The following is a 20420-nucleotide window of genomic DNA, read 5'->3' on the forward strand; positions in this document are numbered from 1 at the left end:
TTTTACACAGGTTCAAATACCACCCCTTTTCTTAGAAGGGGTGAACAGGCTATGAATCAGACATATTTGTGTACTGTAGTCATCATTCCTAAAGGTTCCTGCTCCATGCACGAGGGCAACTGGAAAAATGTCAGCAGCACTGCTCTTACCATTGGAGGCTCACATGCTTTTTCCCCTCTCTTTCCCTGATGCCTGTAGACAAACTTTGACTGAAAGTTTCCAAACCAAGAAAGACCAAACCAATCCAAATTCCTTTCTATTACTTTTAAACACTTTTCAGATGATCCATATTTTAACTTGTCTTCATACCTTGAACAACTGCGGTTAGTGAGCTTCTTCACAAGACTGCAAAATTCTTACCCATAGGAAGGAAATGAAAAAGCAGAAATGCAAGTACTACAATTCATACTAAATTTCAATTTTCATTTTAAAAAGTTCAAACAACTGAAGGTGTTCTTTTGTTCTCTGTGCAACTATTTCAGGTAGTAGGAGATGCTAAGATGATCATGTTATTCAGTGGGGAACAAAGGAGTGAGATCAGTAATGATACTATAATCCATATTCATTAAATCAGTTCAGTATGATCAACATAAGGTATTTGCTCTTAAATTTTTTGGCCTACCTGGAATGGAAAATGTAATCTCAACATTATGCAAAAAATACGCAGCTCTTAATTTCATATCACAAAATGGAACATAACAATTTCATTGTAATAATTAAAAAAAAAAAACTGCTGAGTCTTAGCCATTGTAGCCACACAGAATTTTTTTTTTAATAAACTGTGGTAGTAAAAATTCCTCAAAATTGCAGTAAACCAACCATACATTATCAAAAGATAAGTGTGACAAGTAAGCAGCTGGCATTTACTGGAAATTATTTACATTTTATTGTAAGTGACAAACTGATGACACTCATTTCCATACCATACATATTTCTTTACTTTAAAATGTGCTTCACACATTTTCTGCTCCAGCTGATACAATCTGTAGTTACTGTACATACTTACAAAATGCTGAACATTAAACTTGTGGTTAACCAGCTTGGTTTTAAGACACACAAGGTAGCTTAAAGTTGACTGACCACTCAAGTTGTCAGTCCATTGTAAATATTCTTGTTAAACTTTCCAGATCTTCATTTTTGAAATGCAGTTCTTCCAGTAATGTGGTCAGGAACTGTGTGTACATTGGGCTTGACTGAGTATTCTTGAAAAGTGGAGTTGTTTGTGACAATCTGGAAAAAAGCCAAACATATTTCATACAGTAAAGCAACTTTTGAGTGGCAGATGTTAGAAAGCAAAGCTTGTGAGTTCAAACTGTATTGAAGAAAAGCAGTTTATAATGTCACATTTGATTAATTACACTATATAATAGACTGTATGTATGATATACAATATGAGCTGTACCAAAATATGATTTATTAGTATGTAGTAAATAAAAAAATCTAATTGGAAAAAATGAGAGTAGTTTGTATGCCTCTAATTAATTGTACATAGAGGTTATACAATGTACACAGATGTCAGAATAAACAAAGTGCAGAATGTACAATTAGACATATAAAAGGAAGGATCCAGTCATTATTTATTTCTTTACCAAAAAGCTCATAAACAGTCACACAGTGAAAGTTATATACTTCTTCATATGACTAAAATATAAAAGTGATATAAAATTCCTCCGTTTGGAAGGAGTTACCACTATGCAGATCACCTACATATATAAAATCTATATGCAGATGAGCTGAAATACTGAGCTGTTTGTTCCCATTTACCCTTTAATTTATCTGAATATATTTTTATCCTGAAGTCCTTCCTTTTTCTTCTAATTTTATTGCAAAATATTGCAAAGGTAGTAATAGCTGAATCTGCTTCCTAAGCCCAAATATTAAAATCTTTAATGAATAAAATCAAGTATTAAAGCTTATGCTGAATGTTAAGAAACTTTAACACCAAAGATTACTGACAAGATCACTTAACAAGAACTCCTATCCCAGCAACAGTTACTTTGTCTCAAATACTGTAAATAAACAGTGCCATTGACACCATACACAAAAGAGTTAGTTTAGAACACATTTGTGCAATGATGTACTTTTAATAAGAAATTCAAGACAGTCTGCAGCTTCCTAAAAACTTCCCAGCTCAGGAAGTCTTCAAGTGAGTAACAACTGAGATCAATCTCCCTGCAGTCACTGGTATTAAGAGCACTTCCACTTGAAAAAAACTGCCTATGAGAGAAGATTCTTTTAAATTAAGCAAAAAGAGTGATAAAACACAAAGAAAGGACCTTGCTAGACATAGTAAATAAGAATCCCTTAATAAAAAAATAAATTTACCAAAAAAATTAATGAAAAATATTTAACTTTTAATGAGTTAAAATTACTTCCCATTTCTTTGTGGATTGCATTTCAGTATGTACATTAGTTGAACAGTTCAGCTCTCAAACTCTGACACTTGGTGAGAAGGACTTTCAGAGGTGCTGAAAGTAAGGGCAAGGTGCGGAAAGAAATGACTTCTGCATAAACTCTGCTGTATATATATAAAAGAGAAGTGTTCAGAGTGGAGTTTGTGATTTTGGCCTGAGGCCACTGGGTTTGTAATGCACTCCGTGCCAGCCGGACCGAGCTGTTCTGTCCTGGGGGAGGCGCTGGGGTCGCTCCCCGGGCTGGTGAATCAGAGCGACCCTGGCCAGGGCAGGCCGGCAGGAGGCTGCGCTTGCATGGGGACGCTTTATCAGCGGGGACACAGCAGCGCTGAGAGAGGATCAGAGGGACCACTGCAGAGTGTTAGGCTGGAGATGGCGGGAGGAAGACAGGAGATGCATTTCTGCTTGTCTTCAAGTCACCCTTCTCAGAATGATGCAGGTTCTAGATGAAAAAACACTGGTGGCAGAAACAGTCATGACTTCCTGGGTGCTGGTGTGAGGTAGCTGTAGCCCTGTAAACTACTCTCCTGGCCATGATGTAGATTTACATGCATTTTTACTGGAATTTTCTTAGTCCTGCTGTGGGCTTCAGAGGATATTAACAAGGACATTAGTTTTCAAAAACTGCAGGAAGCTTGTGCAGTTTTAAGGATTACTCAAAACCCAAAAGGTTTATTAAAGGTTTATTGAAGCTCATGAAGCTCACATGCTTTTTTTCTTTTTTTTTGGGAACTGCAGTTGGTGATAGTACATAGTTTCATGAATTACAATCATGTCATAAATGTCGGACTCTGTTTAAGACACACTGCTTAAAGAGTAGCTATTATAGGTTACACCAAGAAAAAAAGAAAAAGGTATTGCTACTTTCAGAGAAGTTGCCAGGTATTAAATATTGAGAAATGGAAGTCAAAAAAAGTTTTAGACATGGATCAATTTTTTTTTCTTACCTAAACTTTGTTTTAAAATGAATTAAGCTACTGGTTATCTGATAAGCAAGAGACTAAATCAACAAGTCACTTCAGAGAGGCACATGCAAGTTTGTAGCAATTAGTTAAAAGTTGCATCTTGACGGGGCATCGTTAAATATTTATGAATCTATGTACAAACATTTTTCTCTTGGAAAACTGTGCCCTTTTGACCTTTAAATGATGCTTTAACTTGTCATTTGAAAAGCAGTTACCATCTAGTACTTTTCTAGTTTCAGGTGGCTGCTGCAGCAGAAGCAGAAGCTTTTGTCTGGAAAGCAGAAGTTGCTGGTTTGCATGGAGTGGTAAGTTACATGCTCTAAGTAACACTGGTCCAATGAATATTTGAGGTATTGCCCAAGAGAGTATTGAGGGACTGCTTAACTGAATTAAACCTTAATTGTATGCAAACAAGCCAGAACAGCATTTGGGATCAGTATCTCCAAGTCACAGAAAATGACAATGATCTTATCTCTCAAGAAACTATGATGACTAATTCAATTTAATGACACACAGGATTTCAGTTCAAAGATTGTAGAATTCCCTTGAAAGTCTGCAGCATCTTCTACAGATGTAGAATATAAACAGGAAATAGGATACTTGGGACCACAATAATTAGAACTGGCTAGTGGACCAGTGGAAAGAAAATACAAATTTTGCTTTTCTGTTACCCTTTTCACATGTTGCAGCATTAATCTGGAACAAACTTTTATGAATGAAGTCAAATAAAAATAAGAAAAGCTAAAGGATTAATTGATTTTAAAATAACCACCTACAGAAGTACACAATGTAAATGTTACAGTCCAAAATTACCATTTACAAATTACCAATTACACCCATTCTTCAAAGGCTTGCCTTCAGCAAGAGCTACTAAAAGGAAATGTTCATGCTCATATCATGGAAAAGTAGTATATCAGACTTGATGAGACTGTCATTTCCTGCACACCCACTTACACCATATGGTAAACAGGCATTTGTAACGTTTAAAAAGTGTTAAAAATGTTGAACTCTATCTGATTGATAAAATTTGTATTTGCTGGCTATTCCACATATGTTATATGTACAAGAAAAAAACCCCACTAAGGTGAAATTCATGTGAAGAATAATCAATTATTATCAAGCTATTAAAGGACATCTGGCTACCACAAAATGTTTACATAGTTTCAATGCTTCAGCTTAAGACCCAAGCTTTCTATGGATCAGGTGCCTTACAGAAATACTTGGCAAGTATATCTAGGAGTCAAACCTCAATTATTTTTAGGAATAAGTTTCATTAATTAATAGGGTAGCGTGTGCAACTTGTTGTTAGATCTATGCGTACCTTAACGAAGACCGCTGAATACATTCAGAAAAGAGAAAACTTTTATGTAATTTAAAGCATTAATTGGCATTTCCTATCCAGGGGTATGAATATTCTTCCTAAAAACCCAAACCAATTGTCCAGTACCATTCTTCCCCCTGCTACTGGATCTCAGGGAAAGCTTTCTGGACTTTCTGTTTAAGATGAATTTTGTGATTCCCTTTGAAAACGTTAAAAATTTTCAAAGCCACCACAGTGTTACCAGTCAGTTACAGCTCTTTGAAAGAGACACCTGAAAACAGGGGTAAAAACACAACCACATAAGAGTCAGGTTCCTTTCTGCTCCTCAAAATTGGTCACTTGAAATGATACATAAATTGTTGAGACTTTGAGTGCGCATAAATTGCTCCAATATCATGGAAAGCACTTAGATACTCATGAAGAAAAGCCATATGTTAATTCTCAGAAGACTAATAATAAGCTCTTCCTAGAAAAACGTAAGCATTGCCAGTCTTCCTAATTTTTTTTCCAGTGTTAGAAGCTTGAAAAAGTAAAAGCCACTGGTTGTGGCAGAAGCTATGGATCCAAACACATTTTTTTAAGTTCTTTATGTTGTTTGACCTGCTTGGAATTTTAACAGGATCAGAAGTATAAAGAGAATGATGGAACAGGCAAGCACTACTCTCTTTCAAGAGTCAGCTTGGGAAAATAAGTTGTCTTTTTGCCAGTTACAGGTATTTAAGCACTGTGAATAAGACTCTTAACATAACCACCACAACATAAGGGTTGGGTTTTTTAATTCTGTTTCTTTCTACCTTTCGTTTTAGTTGCTTAATTTTTTAAGATCATCATAACCAGGATCATTGATAACTAGTTTTCTGTCAGAATGATGGAGTTGAAGTAATGAATAATCACAAAAGTTTCCTTAACACTTGTTTCAGAACACAGAAATGAAGCAAGAGCTGGCAGCACTACAGGCAGTATTTTCCCCCTTTCCCCAATAAAACCACAGATACAGACTACTGCATGTGTGCTGCAAGGGTGCCAGCAAATCTCTGAGCAGTACACTCTTGCTCCAGCTATAGCCACGCAGATAACCATGCCATTCTAATGGGTTCCACTGCAGCAACACAGAAGTGCTGGGTGTTTTGGTTTTGAGGTTTTTTTTTAACACTCCAAATATATTTGCACTACTCTTAAGTTGCAGATCAGATGGGTGTAGCAATGCAATAAAAATGTTACTAATCAGAAATGCCTTTCTTTTAATATAGCAGTTTTATAGAACACACTTTTAGATTCCATTTTAGTTATGTTCCTTTTAAGGAAGTCTCCAACACAATTGATTAAACAAAAGCAATTGTTTTGTTTAAGACAACAGGCTAGACTGACTCAATCCAACAAGTGTTACACATCAGCAATAAAACTCAGTGAATTGATGTGCATTGCAGCCCACAGACCATCTGCCTGTACATGCAGCTGTAGTGCTGCCATGTATCAATCACTTATAACGCGCTTCAGCTGATGGCGTAAACTCCAATGCTTGCTGCATTTATCCATTTCACAAATCCCTACCTAAAGGCACTCAGACATCTGGGCAGAGTAAATTGAAACTATCATTGTAACTTTGCATGTTCTTCACAATACCTTGGCTGCTTGCTTAATTTCAGGTAGAATTTCTCACTTTCAGTATCTCACTAGATACAGTACACTTGTCTAGGGACTGCAATTTGTTAGTAAAGTATCTTAAATCCCAAAGCCTGGTGCATCCATCAGGCCAAAGTTAGTATTGGACAGAAAGCTGAAGCACTACATGAGTCTAGCTGTAAGATAAAGATGGAACACCAGGGACCTAAAAAAAATTATTAACTTTGGTGTAATTAAGTGATTACACTTAATTACTATGTTTAAACGTATGCTCAGAAATTAGAAAATATGACTGCCTCAACTTACGTAATTTAGCTGTTGTTTGCAGTTTCAGTGAAAAAAACCCCAAACCCCTACTTGTTTCTTATAACTTTAGCTCAAGCATGATTTAAAAAACTCAGCATTAAAAAACCCCAAACCCTTAAAAGCAAAAGGCTGTCTCCAGAGTGAACAATTTCCATTAGAACACATTAATATTTGACAGACAATCTTGAACTGGAAGCATCTAACTTACAAACAAGATGCAAAAGTATTTGGATATATCTTTGGAATTGAGTCTTTTAAATTAAACTACACTAGTACTGGAAAAAAGTAATTATGATGTCAGTGTCACTTGCAACTCTGCAATTAAAGTGGTCTCTAGCTTAGGACCTTTGGTTACCATATCCAATCAGTGAAAGAGGAAACTGGCATTCAGGGGCAGCTTTCTGTAATCTCCCCCAATATATTTCTGGATTATACTTTCTTAATGAAAGATAAAACACTCTAAAGCCCACAGCATTGAATAGCAATAAGTGGCAGAAATAAACAGGCAATTTTCTTACTGAGATAAAAAAGCCACTTCTGGTCTAGTTTTAAATATAGCCTGAAGATCCTATTCTCATCATAAAGACAAGAATTTTGTAACTGAAGTGCAACTTATGTTTTATTTATTATTTAACTTCCTTTCATTATTGTGTACTGACTTGTCCACAGAATCCAGCACAGGCACTTTAATCCTCTGATGGCAACAGAAACTAAATTATTCATGCTTTAAAATTTTTGTCCACTGCATTTAAATCAATGCTACCAACAGTGATTCAAAATCAATGGCTGGAATTCCTATATAATCCAAGTATACAGCAAAAATTAAGGTTCATTCCAAAGTTACGTTTGTTAATTTTTTCCACTACCTTCATTTTTTCCTATGCAGCTTCTACAAGTTTCTTCAATAAATACGTTCTTTGATACATGTTTATGTATATAGTTATGCAAATACATTTTTTCCTCATGTAAAGTTCACTTTCCACACACACTTTTCATGTAGTTGTTGTCCAGACACAAGTCAACTTCCACTCCCTTTTAATGGGGCCAACATTTCATGTGTGGTGTAGCCAGATATGACTGGATGGCTACGACTAACAGTAAAAGGAAAGCCTTTCTACAGCACCAGGGGTTAGCTGAGCATTTCATGGAAGTGCTTGCTATCAACTGAAAAAAAAGACAATGGATCTGCTTTTCTCTCTTTCCTTCTTACCCCCACCCTCTCCCCCCAAGGAGTTGTTTATGTCCGAACAGGGAACTGGCAATTGGGAGAACAGGCTGGGGCACAGCTGAAGGTGCAGCAGCCCCAACCCCACCCCTGCCTGGGGCACAGGCTGTGCAGCACAGCTCTCTCATGGCACACCCTGCTCTCCTCACAACGGCTTTGGGAGCCCGGTGGACATTTGCAAAATACTCTGCAGGCTCACTCTAACATTCCATATCAGCAGTCATTTCTTGTCTTTCCCTGCATATGAGAGTTCAACTTCTGTTTTTCCATTAAGCTGCATAAGGAAATTTTTGGAAGCCATTTAAATGTTTTAACTAAACTATGCAGGAGAGAAGAGTTGAGGCCATAGACTTAGAGCTACCTTATCAGGTACAGAAATTGTTAATTTAAAATGGATTTAAGAAAATGCAAATATTCTGGAATTTTGGGGTTTTTTTAACCTAACAAACAAACAAACAAACAATTCACGTGAATATCAGGATGCATTGTTTATGCCACTTTCTTTCTCTCCCTTGAAAGTTAAGAATCATTCCATCAGCTGCTACCTGTTATTTATAACAAACAGCTGTGTAACTACAAAGATCCTGCAATGAAAAAAATTAATAGTAATTAATGTTGCACTGATACAAAAAGACACAGAAAAGGAAAAAACTCAGTACTTGTCTAATACTGTCTAATGAGAAAGTTGACAGCTAATACTCTGGAAATATTTTGCTAATAACAATGGAAGTGACAAAAATTCCAGGACCCATGACTCCTTTAAAGCCACAATATGGAACGGCTTATATATATATATATATATATAAAATATAATATGGAACGGTTTTATTTGCCTCTTGTTATAATGGCATTTAAGAACACCATTTTCAAGGACTTAGTCATTTTTAAATGACTATCATTTGCCATCAATACAAATATCATATAGGCCTGGCAAAAACCAATTACTTTGGCAATTATATGCAAAACAGCACTTCCAGATTTCATTAACAGTGGATTAGAAAGACCTTGAGCCAGGCAAGACTAAGGAAGCACTAAAACCAGCTCAATAATATCTACAGTTTCTTATCCAGAGTTCTCTTCTACAAAGTGTAGTGGATCAGACTTTGTTTCACTATTTTGTACAACAGGTATGACTGCAGGATGATTTCCTCAAAAACCAATGGAGCATGGTACACATCTACGTTACTGTATTCCAAAGATGAGTACAACATTAGCTCACACACACAGAGCATTAGAACCCCTATAGCACTGTGTGCCATTTAAAGACCCAGCATGCATACAGGGATTTGCTCCACAAACTTTTAATTTATCTTACTTATCAGCATAATACCAAGGCAAAATAAGATTCTCAATATGAACCCAGAAGAAATCACTATCAGCTGTTTCTCCTTAACAAATCTAAGTTTCTTATGTACACATTTCAAGGACAGGCTTTGTTTAAAGAGCTCCATTTATTTGAAGCCTGTTTCCTGCTAACCAGCTGACAGATCAAAGGTACTTCTCAGTTTGATCATTTATTCCCATTTCCCCCTCTTCTTTAACTGAGTAAAAGTTTAAAATTTAGTACATTTAAAATTTATTTTAAAACTGATCCTCTCATCCTTTTCAGTCTTCTCTTCCTTTTTATGTTCCACAAGGTGTTCCTGTGACACCTCAAATACTGGAATCTATGCCACTGAAATATCTGGATTACCTAGCTACATGAAATTAAGCACAGGTATAAGTCTCAGATTAAAGAATGCCAAAATGTAAGCTTTTGAGAACCTGAACCTCTTAAGTACTTTGTAAAATACACATTCTTTGTGTGAACTATTGTGCACATAAAGCGGAACAATTTGATATCTAAAATATGCCTTTATATTAAAATCTGATACATTTTATGTATCAATTAAACACTGTTTTATATCTATCTCTATGTATATGTATCTCCATTTTTGCACTTCATTATTCCACATATGGATATTCCTATAAATTCATTACCTTAGTGATATGTAAGTTGGAAAAAAACTCAAAAAAGACAGAATAAAATATACTGACTTGCAGTAAGTTAAAACAGCTACAATGCAATATGCTTAGGTAAATAATGCCAATACTTGACTTTATAAAATGTACTCACCTGTGCTCAGTTACTAGGGAAACGATGACTGTAAAATTGATCATAGCTTAGTTTCACAACTTTTTAACATTGTAACTTGATTACAGTCCAGTATACAGATCAAGCACCTGTAATAATGCAGCTGAGTAAAGAGACATGCTAGGAATAGCCTTGCTTACACTGTGTCCTAATGTTTTGTATTAAGAAGTTAAACAGAACAACCTCCACACTCTTCTACTTGCCTTTCCCAGTTTGAAAAGAAATGCCAGTGTGGTTTTGGACCTCTCAAACTGAGATTCTTAGAAATCCCTGAAAGCTAAGGATTCTTAAGCATGTTTTCCCAGAAATAACAGCACACAGCAGTTTTAAAAAACAAACAAACCAAAACCGAAAAACCCCAAAGCCTTTTCCTGCTTGTTTAATTTCCTAATCTACTACCGGCCTGATGATCTCCAGTAAATCACTTTTCTACCCTAATCTCAATCTTACCAGCCCTACAGCAAAAGAGCACTGTTAACACTGATTTGTGAAAGTCCACTGAACTGAACACAGGCCTAAAACCAGCAGAATACGTGGTGAGGTTTGGAATGAATATGAAGACCCAGATAAATCTCAACTATTCCTTAACTTTTTAAAAACCCTAGTAGCTCATCTCAGAAATACTGAGTTTTATGATGAATTAGATCTATTCAGTGTCCTCTTAAGATGTTTAGATGGACAGAGGGTGGATGAGAGAGCAAAATGTGCATTTCTGTGGAACACAGGGTGTAAGTGTGATATACATCAAAATGAAACAAGCCTCTAAACACCCAAGCATCTGCACTTCTAGCACCGATGCTGGTTTTGCACCTGTAGTATGCAATTACACATATAGACTTTGCAGTTTCTGCAATAAACTTCCATGTGCTGGTTGGTTATGGTTGCTACCAGCCAATTAAAGCACACTTTTCCTGGTGGGGAGGAATGGGAAGAGATCACGTACTGCTGCAGACATGATTGTTCTAGATTCTCTTTATTGTGCCAGGCAAAATTTTATGAAGATATGATTTTGTTTACTTACACAACATTCTAGTTAATTGACTGGCTGCAGTCTTCTTATCCCCAGTATTTATTTTAATTATACACGTGTAAAAAGAGCCACCTGCCCTGATGTTAAATGTACTGGCTTGGATTGTCTGTAAATTCTGAGAGCTTTATCATAGCCCACTGTCTAGAGAAACACTTACACATCATCTTTAGGTGATCTGCATTTCCTTCTTCCTTCCTGCCTCCCCAAAAGAAGCTTTTCTGTTTTCATATATATGAAAGGAAAACATTTCAGAAAATGCTGTACATTTTTGCCTTCACTGTTAACATCTCACTTCAGAACTTAACTGCGAGACTGGATGAGTGCCACTGGGTGTCAGAATGGTTTTGTATCTCAAGAAGTAATGTGAGAAGTAATGAGAAGTACAAACTGCCTTTGCATTTGATTCCTGCAGTATCAGGACACAAAACCAGGTCTCCACCAGTGTACTGGCCACTATCAATTATCACATAAAAATAATTAGGCTCCTCTCTAAGTTAATCTTCTATCACCTTCAAATTTTCATGTGTCTGAGTAATTTTTAGTTTATTCCTCACCACTGTGGAATATTATAGCACCACTAATATTCTCCAATATAACATTATTGATATGAAAAATAAATTGCATCTATTTCCCCCCAAATGACATAGACAGTTGGATCCTTAGGTAGGGTGAAGCACATGATGTCAGTCTGAATGCCCACACATACAGCTGCTGGGAACATGCAGATTTCTATCTCTTGGAGGGATTTCCAAGACACTTGGCAGGCAGCCATGCCCCTGCTGGGGGGCACTGGGCAGCAGAGGTGGCAGGTGCAGAGCTGACAGCGTTCTGAGCCAGCCCTCCTGACTCCACACAGCGCGAGTCCAGGACACAGCGGGTGCCAAGGCTCCACTCCTGCTGATGAAGCCAAGCTCCGGCACTGTAAAGAGGAACTGATTATCCTGGACTCAGAGAGATTGTGCTGGGCACACATGAAAGTTACAGCACATCCAAATGTCCCATTTAGAAGGCTGCCCATGAGAATACCAGCATGGAAAACACTGCAGCTGTATGGGCTGTGATGAAATTCAGTGTCACTTCCTGCAGAACATCACTGCAGCAACAGTGGGGGTTTTTTGTTCCAGGAGAAACACCTTCTTGGAAACTGTTAAGGTTTCTTCTATTTTCTCCCTTATGAAAGGGGAAGATATTTAAATAATTTTAAAGTTGGCACTGAATAATATCCCAATTAACAACACTGAAATCCCTCATGTGTATGTTTCCTAAATAATACTGGAACATGCCAGAAAGAAATAAGATAATACTGATCATGTCCACAATATGCTAAAAAAGCAACTTCAAGTTTGCTTAGAAATTGCTGATAACTAAGCAAGCTTAATAGAAAAAACTGCTTAAAAAACTTAAGATCTGCTTAACAGAAAATCTATTTGAATTCACACTTATCAAATGACAGCCTAAAATTAAGAGAAAAAGGGAAGAAGATTTTTTTTAATGCATTAAGACAAAGCTGCTTCTTCTCTATTTCACACAATAATATAACTCTACAGATAAACACAACACTATAACCACATTCAAATGCTTTTATAAAAACTCTTTGGATTCTTGGTCCTGCAAACTCAGCTCTGTTTCAGAATGGAAAACAATTCTATTTCTAGGTTAATGATGAATGATTTTTCTCAGCTGAAACCTGGAACCAAACTTCCATCATGCTATATAAAATATCATCCAGCTGACTTGTATGTGGTTTCTGTAGGAAAAAGAATCACTCTGCAAGTCTGATTCATATCCTATATGTATTTGTAAATTAGATTCATACATTTCAAACATTCACACACTTTTAGATAAGAATAGAGTAGCGATATCAGAAACATCTAAATTCCTCTTAAAATGATTTAGAAATGTCAGTGCTGAGCAATAGATGTGCTCTCGTGTGCAGAGGAGTAAAAACACATACTTGAACCCAAGATTCTCCAGTTCCTGAACTGTTATCTCCAAGAGAGTAAACCTCTAGAGTACATCTCCACATGACACATTTATCTAAAGTGGCTGCACACATATAATGACTGCTTTTGTTTAGTGATCATGGTCATTTTGAGTTTGTTTAAATACTGCAGCCAAATGCTTATAAACTAATCCCAGACCATTTTGAAATGCTTCAAAGCTTTTAGCGGGGGAACCTCTTGCATAGGCTTTGCAGATGAAGCTGACCACAGTTCACTGGAACCAGCCAGCTCAGATAAGTAAGATGAAAGGAGACATTTCCTGAAAATATCTTGAAAGCTTTCCATTAGTCTGTGCCAGGGGTATACACTAAAAACAGAAAGTGCCCATGCTTGTATAGCAACCAATCCTCCCACTGCTTTCTCCATTCTTTCTTGAACTACTGTATTTATATCTATTTATCTGCTTCATTTGGTATCTTACAAAGTTCTTTGGCAGAAAAAGATGCATTCTAGCTTACAATAAATTATAAAGCAGCTATTATGAGAACAAAAAATTCTATTTAACATACTAAACGATGTAACAGGAAGAAACCAAAATCAACCAATGCCAAAATTACTACAGATTACAAATAAGTAAAAAATTTGATGTACAGATAATTTTTAAGAGTCACCCACTCCATGACAGGCATGAATACCACTGTTTGAACATAAAGCTCTGGCTGTCAAAGTGTACTCTAACAAGGTCGATTCAGCATTGCTGAATGTGCCATATTCATAGGAGTGCCTCAGGCTAGATTTTCAATAAAGGCAGAGACTGGCTGTGTTCATATTTTATACAATAATTTGATTGAATAAAAACAACTGTTCCCTAGGAACATGAAATACTCCACTATTGAAATTGCCAACATTTTATACTTTGAGACATGTCACACTGTCCAGGCACTTTATTTCAATGAATGAGAAGCCCAGGTTTCTTTCAGTAGAATCAGTAGACTCAAGGGCACATGAGTACTTTCAGCAGCTTTTCAAGGACATGCAGACCTAGAAGTGTGCCTAGGGTCTAATTTAAGCACCAAAATTAGGCATTAATGATATCCATCATGGTGTATCCTACAAAGAGTTAATATGCACACTCAAACAAAGAGAGGAGAGCATGATCATACCATATAACACACTAGAATTTGATACAGCCATAATGCTAACAGTTATTCTGTCCAGTACCTTACCACAAAAAGGGTTGGGGCACTCTGAAAGTGCTCTGTGAAGTTAAGAACAGCAAGTGCTCAGCACACACTAGCCATGTATGTTTGAGAAGGAAGTGGTGAGCCACAACACTGATGCACAAAATAGGGTGCAAGCGAAGTCCAACAGTTGCTACTTGAAACAAAACAACCGTGCCCCCTTTAATACAAAACAGAAAATACTTGAAGTCTGATTTTTTTGAGGTATACCTTGAAATTCATGCTCACTCTGCCTTCTTGCAATCCCTGCACCCTGGGATAGCTGTAGTATGGTGTGGCACCCACCTGGGAAGAACAAGCATTACCCCCTACCAGGGTGCTGCTTATGCAGCTTTACTGGTTAGTGTTAGCAGTAAAATGGTTGTGGAATCAACAGAAATATGACTGATATGTCATATCGATGTCTGAAACCAGGTCAAGACCTGTGAATAAATGTGAAAGTATGGCTGAAGCTACTAAAGCCCCCCTCTTACTCAGGCCCCACACAACTGTATGATCTAAATAACAGTAGATGTGCTTAAATGTGCATAATGTCTCAGTACAACTAAGGGAGAAGACTTAAATAGGGTGCAATTCTTTTTATGAAAATTATTAGCAATATATGACAGGTTCCTTGGCAGACTGTAGGAAGTGAGAAAGGGCCTGAGTGAGAGAACCTGTGAGGGGCTGTCCACATCCTCAGTAGCCTTTCCCTGCACAGTCCTGGCTTCCACTAAATTCTCAAGCTTGATTAGAATTTCCAAATAATTAAATGTTCTGCTTTATCTTTCTGGAAATAACGTAAGATGCATCATCTTATTAGAGGAATCTTAACACTCATTCTATCCCAGCTACATTCTTCCACATTCTCTCCTAAGAGGCAGCTGAGAGAAGTTATTAAAAATCTCAAGGTCATGAGCTTGCAAAAACCTTACAATAAGCAGAAATCAGCAGCGGTTTTATTTATGATTTCACTAATATTATAAATAAAATTCACTCTTTTTAGTGATCAAATGTAATTAATTTCTTTAGGGATGGAACTTTAGTAAGCAGAAGTAAAAAGCGACTTGGTTCTCTGCTTATACTGACTCCCACCAGGACTGCCTACTACTTGCATAACATTTTAAAGCAGCTGTAAAACAATCATTACTTATGTAAACATTTACAGCTCATCATATGCAGAGACCAGCTACATATTTTAACTTCTGATCAAAAAGAGACACCATTTCCTTAGCTGTACAGAAACTACTTGAAAAATTCATAAGATCTGTTTCACAAATTACCAATTCAACCATAAGAATATATAGTAAAAATGACAAAAGATTTGTTCTTATAGTTGATAAAAAATTTATGCCAAGGCATTCAAGTAAAGTTACTTTCTGTGTTCTGATTTAATGAATCATTTGAGCGGTATCTGGCTGGGTGACACAGATGTAAGGCTCGCTGAAGCCTGCTCTAATGCCTGCTGGTACCATCTTCCTTGGGACAGCACAGCCAGAACAATGTGTCAGACTGAAGTAAGATCAAGGAAAGTAAGTGCAGGGCTGGGCATGCCATGAGGCTGGCCTACAATACTTCCTGACCTGTGAATGGCTCTAAGTACCTCTCTGTCCTACAGGCTCCAGTGACCCAGGAAGCCCAAAAGAAGCAGCAGCAGCGGCGCAGTCATGAACAGACTCGGAAATAAAGATTTGTGCAATCTCGTAATTCAAGCTCAAGACATACAAAGATTGGTTGATGGTTTAACCCTAATGGAAGGCAGAGCCTGACACTGTGAAACCACCAGTGATTTCATAAACATTTAACATTAGTTCACCTTTTAATACAAATTTGTGTGTGTTTAACACACTGCAAAGTTTGTGTCTTTAACTTCAGAAAAGTACATGAATTTGCAAAATACAAACTAAGGAACTCACTTGATGCATATGAGTAGGGCTTTTACAGATCATGCTTCTGTGTAGGAGTTTACTGAAAGACACTGTAATACAATCAGGCTTCCCATTAGGGAAATCATTGTAAAGAATTTAATTCTACAGTAAGTAAAACGAAGCTAAGGAGGACTGTAGGCACTGTGGTACTTAAACAACAAAGCTAATCCTCATAAAAATAAAATACTGGGCTCTAGTATTCCTTGGGAGGAATTCTCCTGCTAAAAGAGATTTCCCTTCTAAAAGAAGTGTGCTAGAATACTTATACCTATTCAGAAGCACATATATCTTTATAGAAATAATTTGAGTTTAATTATAAAAGTGAAACCTTTTAAGAAATTAGAAGCAAAATGAGAAATGAAAAGCCTGACAGTTATGCCAAATCCAAATAATACAATATAAATGCATTTTGTCCTAATGTCAGAGAGCAGAAGAATATATGTCAGCAGCAAGTGGAAGAGGATGAATTATACTCCTACTTCATCCTGCAGGGCCTCTTTAAAACGCCCTAAAGCTTAGCTCTTCTTTTTTCTTAACATAAATTTGTCTATTGATAACATTTGATGCAACAGTGAGATTTCTGTTTTGTCAAGAAAATTTTGTTCATTTTTATGAAAGAAATATTTCTGTTGATTCTACAGTTAGTTCCATGAAATCTTTCTTTTCTTTTACCTGAAAATTATATCTTGTTCCAATAGGCTAATAAGACAGTTGCATATAAGAACATTTGACATTTAAGGGTACTTACACAGATAACAAAACAATAGCAATGAGAGTCCATTCAGGCATTTTGTGAATAATATTTCTGTTTGTTAACCTGAAAAATAATTTTTAAAAAGTCAGTACATTTAAAAATAAAAGTAAGCAGATTTTAACAACTGAATTTTAAGTCTACCATGCATACACTGGGTTATAAAGAAGCAATTACAGCTGTATCTGAGCAATTCACCAGCCCTTAAGCTTCTGTCATCCTCTAATGGAGGAATTGCAGAATTGTCAATGTCCCCTTTTTTAATATGAAAGTGGGATGGGAAGACTGAACAGAAGCTGTTTCTTTTAAATTGCTCACAAACAGTCCTGGCTGCTGTGAGGGCCCAGCTCTCACTCAAACCCCTGGGAAATTCTCCAGAACTGACAAGAGTTTCTGAAAAGATGGACCTTCTTACACTTAGTTTCCCTCCTGTTGGCTTCAGATCCAGATTTGCTGTAAAAGCTGATGTGGACACAGACTGGATTTTATAAGGTGGCAGTGACAATTCTCTGCTGAGTCTTGTTTTTAAAATGGAAATCCAGAATTCTAACTTATGCAATGGGAGCCAGACCAAATATAAGAGCCATATAAATATAAATGAAGTGTGAATAAAGAACCACATAGGTGTTCAAGTAAAGTGCTGCTGCACTGGATACCAGCTGACTCCTTTGGCTGAACTGCCTAAAAAACTGGATCTGCTTTAAATCAAGTACTAATCTGTGTTAAAACAATTCATCTGTGAATTGCTGTCTCAATTTAGGCATGACCCTTGGTATTCAAAACAAGCAATTTCATGGAAAAGTCACAGTCAAAAATGAAGCTGTAGGTTAGGGTGGCACTCAAAAGAGCCAGCAGAATTATTTGTTTTCAGAAATATGGAACCATCCAACAGATCAGCTGAGGGGCAAGTGCCTCCCTATGTTTGCTCCCTTCTTGCTTTCAGTTTCCCTTCCACGACCTTGTACAAATTCAGATCCAGCATGAAGATACCCTGTCACTCATACCCACTCCTACAGGCACTGGTGAGGATGGTTCACTTCCAGCAAGCTCCTATCTGGCAACAAATTCAAATCCAGAGTTTTCTTCCTCAGTAAGATTACTTAAAAAAATTACTTTGGGCAAGTATATAGTTAACCAAAAAAACCAAAAAAAGACTAAAATTTGAGAAAGCAGAACTATTTGTAGTTGTCATTGTTAAAATTCAAATTCTAATAAGTAATTCCCTAAAATTATATTAAAAACGGTCATTAAAATGTAGTTATCAGTAAGATCATTTATAGTATGGGTCTGCATTTCTCTATTTCAGAAAGATACTAAAAATTAATAAAATAAATTTGTAATGAGCAAAGCAATATTATCCCACTTTTATCCTCAATTCTTCAAGTCTTCAAACCAAAATACGATATTGAAGCAATAATTATTCAAGTAGTGTCTCAACAATCTGAGTTTTGTTCAATTATGAAAGGAAAAACAGCATCTTGCTCTACATACAAAGGAATTGTCACCAGAACCAAGAGTTCTGGCAAATACTGTTTGTATTTGTTATTAAACGGTTCATTTTAGCAGTTATTATTTGAAATAGCTAATGGATTCAGCTGGCAACAAAGTTTATACCTGGTAAACTGTTACATTTTTCTGGCTACAGAAAAAGAGGCAAAACAAAGGCTGAACATCTTGACTCAACACTGATGACAGTGATAAACACTACCAAGAAATGCCTGATGGAATCATCTTGACAGGCAATTCATATGTAACATTCCAGTTAATCTGTTATCATGAGACATAATGAAAGAGACAGCTCCAAGCCACCTGGGGAAACTCTGTCAAATGGAGAAAGCAGCTTTATTTCAATGCTTTACAAGGAGTTATTATTGATTAGAGCACAGGAAGGTGTCATTCTTGTACACAAACTGAGAGATGCAGTTATTTGTGTCAATTAACTCTTATTCAATGTTAGTATTGATTGGCAAGGTCTGAACACTAGTCATTGCCATCAATATGCTATTTCTGAAGGAGGTAGTCAAAAGACACAGATAAGCAGCAGGACACAGCAGTATGGATCTGCTGATGTACTGCAGTCACTGCACTGCATGAACAGTCAGGCTTCTGCAACTGAGTAACCTCTCAGTACAGCACCTGTCCTAAAACACTTGTGCAGCTGGAAAAAATAACATTTCAGAGAGATCAGAGTAAAGCAAGCAACCTACAGGTGTGAAGCCTTAAATAATAAGGAGCAGTGGAAGGGCAGTCACTTTCAAACAAGCTCTGTGTCAACACCAAGGCCTCTGAAGAGCAAAGCTTTCTGAAAACAGGGAACTGCAGGGCCTCTGTAGAAATGGTTCATTAATTCTTTGTCTTGCCTCTAGCCAAAACTGTTACTTCAGAACAATCCATGAAAGAGGTCACTAGATTTCTGTCCTAAAAATATAATGTGGAAATGTTGAAACTGTACAAAACTCTGTGTGTGTGACTTTAGTTTTGCAGTGAAATCTTTTCTGTTAAAGAGTTTGGCCAAATTCTTCCTCACCTACCTAGAGAAAGAAAACAATATGCAACTTCTCAAAATGGAATGTGCCCACTTTCTTGGCCTGTGTAGGGCAGAATACACAAGCTAGGAAAGCTGGAAGATCCCAAATAGCTGTGTGGGTTGCTCAGTTGCTGGTTTGTGGGTCTTGGGGTTCCCTCCACCAGGACACGCTGTGGCCACCCAGCAGGACCACGTGGTTTTCACACTGTGAGGGAGCCTGACTGAGCACCTGGATCCAAGGGGCAGAAACTTCCAGGATAAAGGACTAAAGAGTAAGATGCATAAAAATTCCATCTCAAATGACCTCCTCATAACTGACTAACAAGGGAACTCCAATAGGGAAATTGTAGGAATCCAGAGCAAATAAGAACAGTAAACCCAGCATCTTTGCAAATGCAGTAGCCTCTGCTTCCTACATCCAGATTCCCAGGTAGGGGCATATATAGCTGCAGTTCAAGGATCTGTCCTTCTTTAAATCTGCAAACTGACTTCATGGCATTAGGATGCAAAGCTGTGACTTTAGGGGATCTCAGCTAGCTGTATTTTTTCCAAAACTTGCATGAAGATGAGTGACTTTAACTAACCCAGGGCAGCACAGACAAATACTGAAGCATATATTGTCTTTCTTTAGGTTTCAAATAGACCAATTTAACCATAAAAGGCAGCTTTTCTACCTCCTGGAAAACAGCAACATATTTACATACTGTAATATCATTTAGTTTGATGACAACCAGCAAAAATAAGTTACCATTTAACCTTAGGCTTCTTTTGAGAGAAGTCTAATTACTTGAGAAAACATCATTAACATCCTGATACTCCCCTACTTCCACGCAGAACTTCATCTACGACCAAGTACCACTGATTGACTTGAAACTCAGAACTTAAAATTCCACTTAAAAAGGGTAATAGGTAAAATAGGTATAAATAAGTGTATATACCAGATAACATATATTCAGGATACAAACTTAAAAGCTAAGACTGTCTTGGACACATGATAAAATCAAGTTGTAACACATGTCTTGAACACATCTCA

At 36.9% G+C, this 20420-nt stretch overlaps 1 protein-coding gene across 5 annotated transcripts in view; it reads right to left on the reverse strand.

Moving 5' to 3' along the window:
• Positions 1–745: 745 nt before the first annotated feature.
• Positions 746–20420, reverse strand: part of RPAP2 (RNA polymerase II associated protein 2) — a 33148-nt gene continuing 13473 nt past the window's right edge. For 2 of the 5 annotated variants that reach the window (XM_054637957.2, XM_077182257.1), the window contains exons 11-12: positions 16858–16926; positions 746–1230 (exon numbers count right to left, since the gene is read on the reverse strand). In XM_054637957.2, coding sequence (XP_054493932.2) covers positions 1092–1230; positions 16858–16926 — 208 coding nt within the window. In that variant the 3' untranslated portion in view covers positions 746–1091. Of the gene's footprint in view, positions 2857–8652; positions 12189–16857; positions 16927–20420 lie in introns of those variants that run through there. The other 3 variants (XM_077182259.1, XM_077182256.1, XM_077182258.1) reach the window with 3 other exon arrangements.

The sequence above is a fragment of the Agelaius phoeniceus genome, chromosome 8, assembly GCF_051311805.1.
Source record: "Agelaius phoeniceus isolate bAgePho1 chromosome 8, bAgePho1.hap1, whole genome shotgun sequence".
Classification (NCBI taxonomy): Eukaryota; Metazoa; Chordata; class Aves; order Passeriformes; family Icteridae; genus Agelaius; species Agelaius phoeniceus.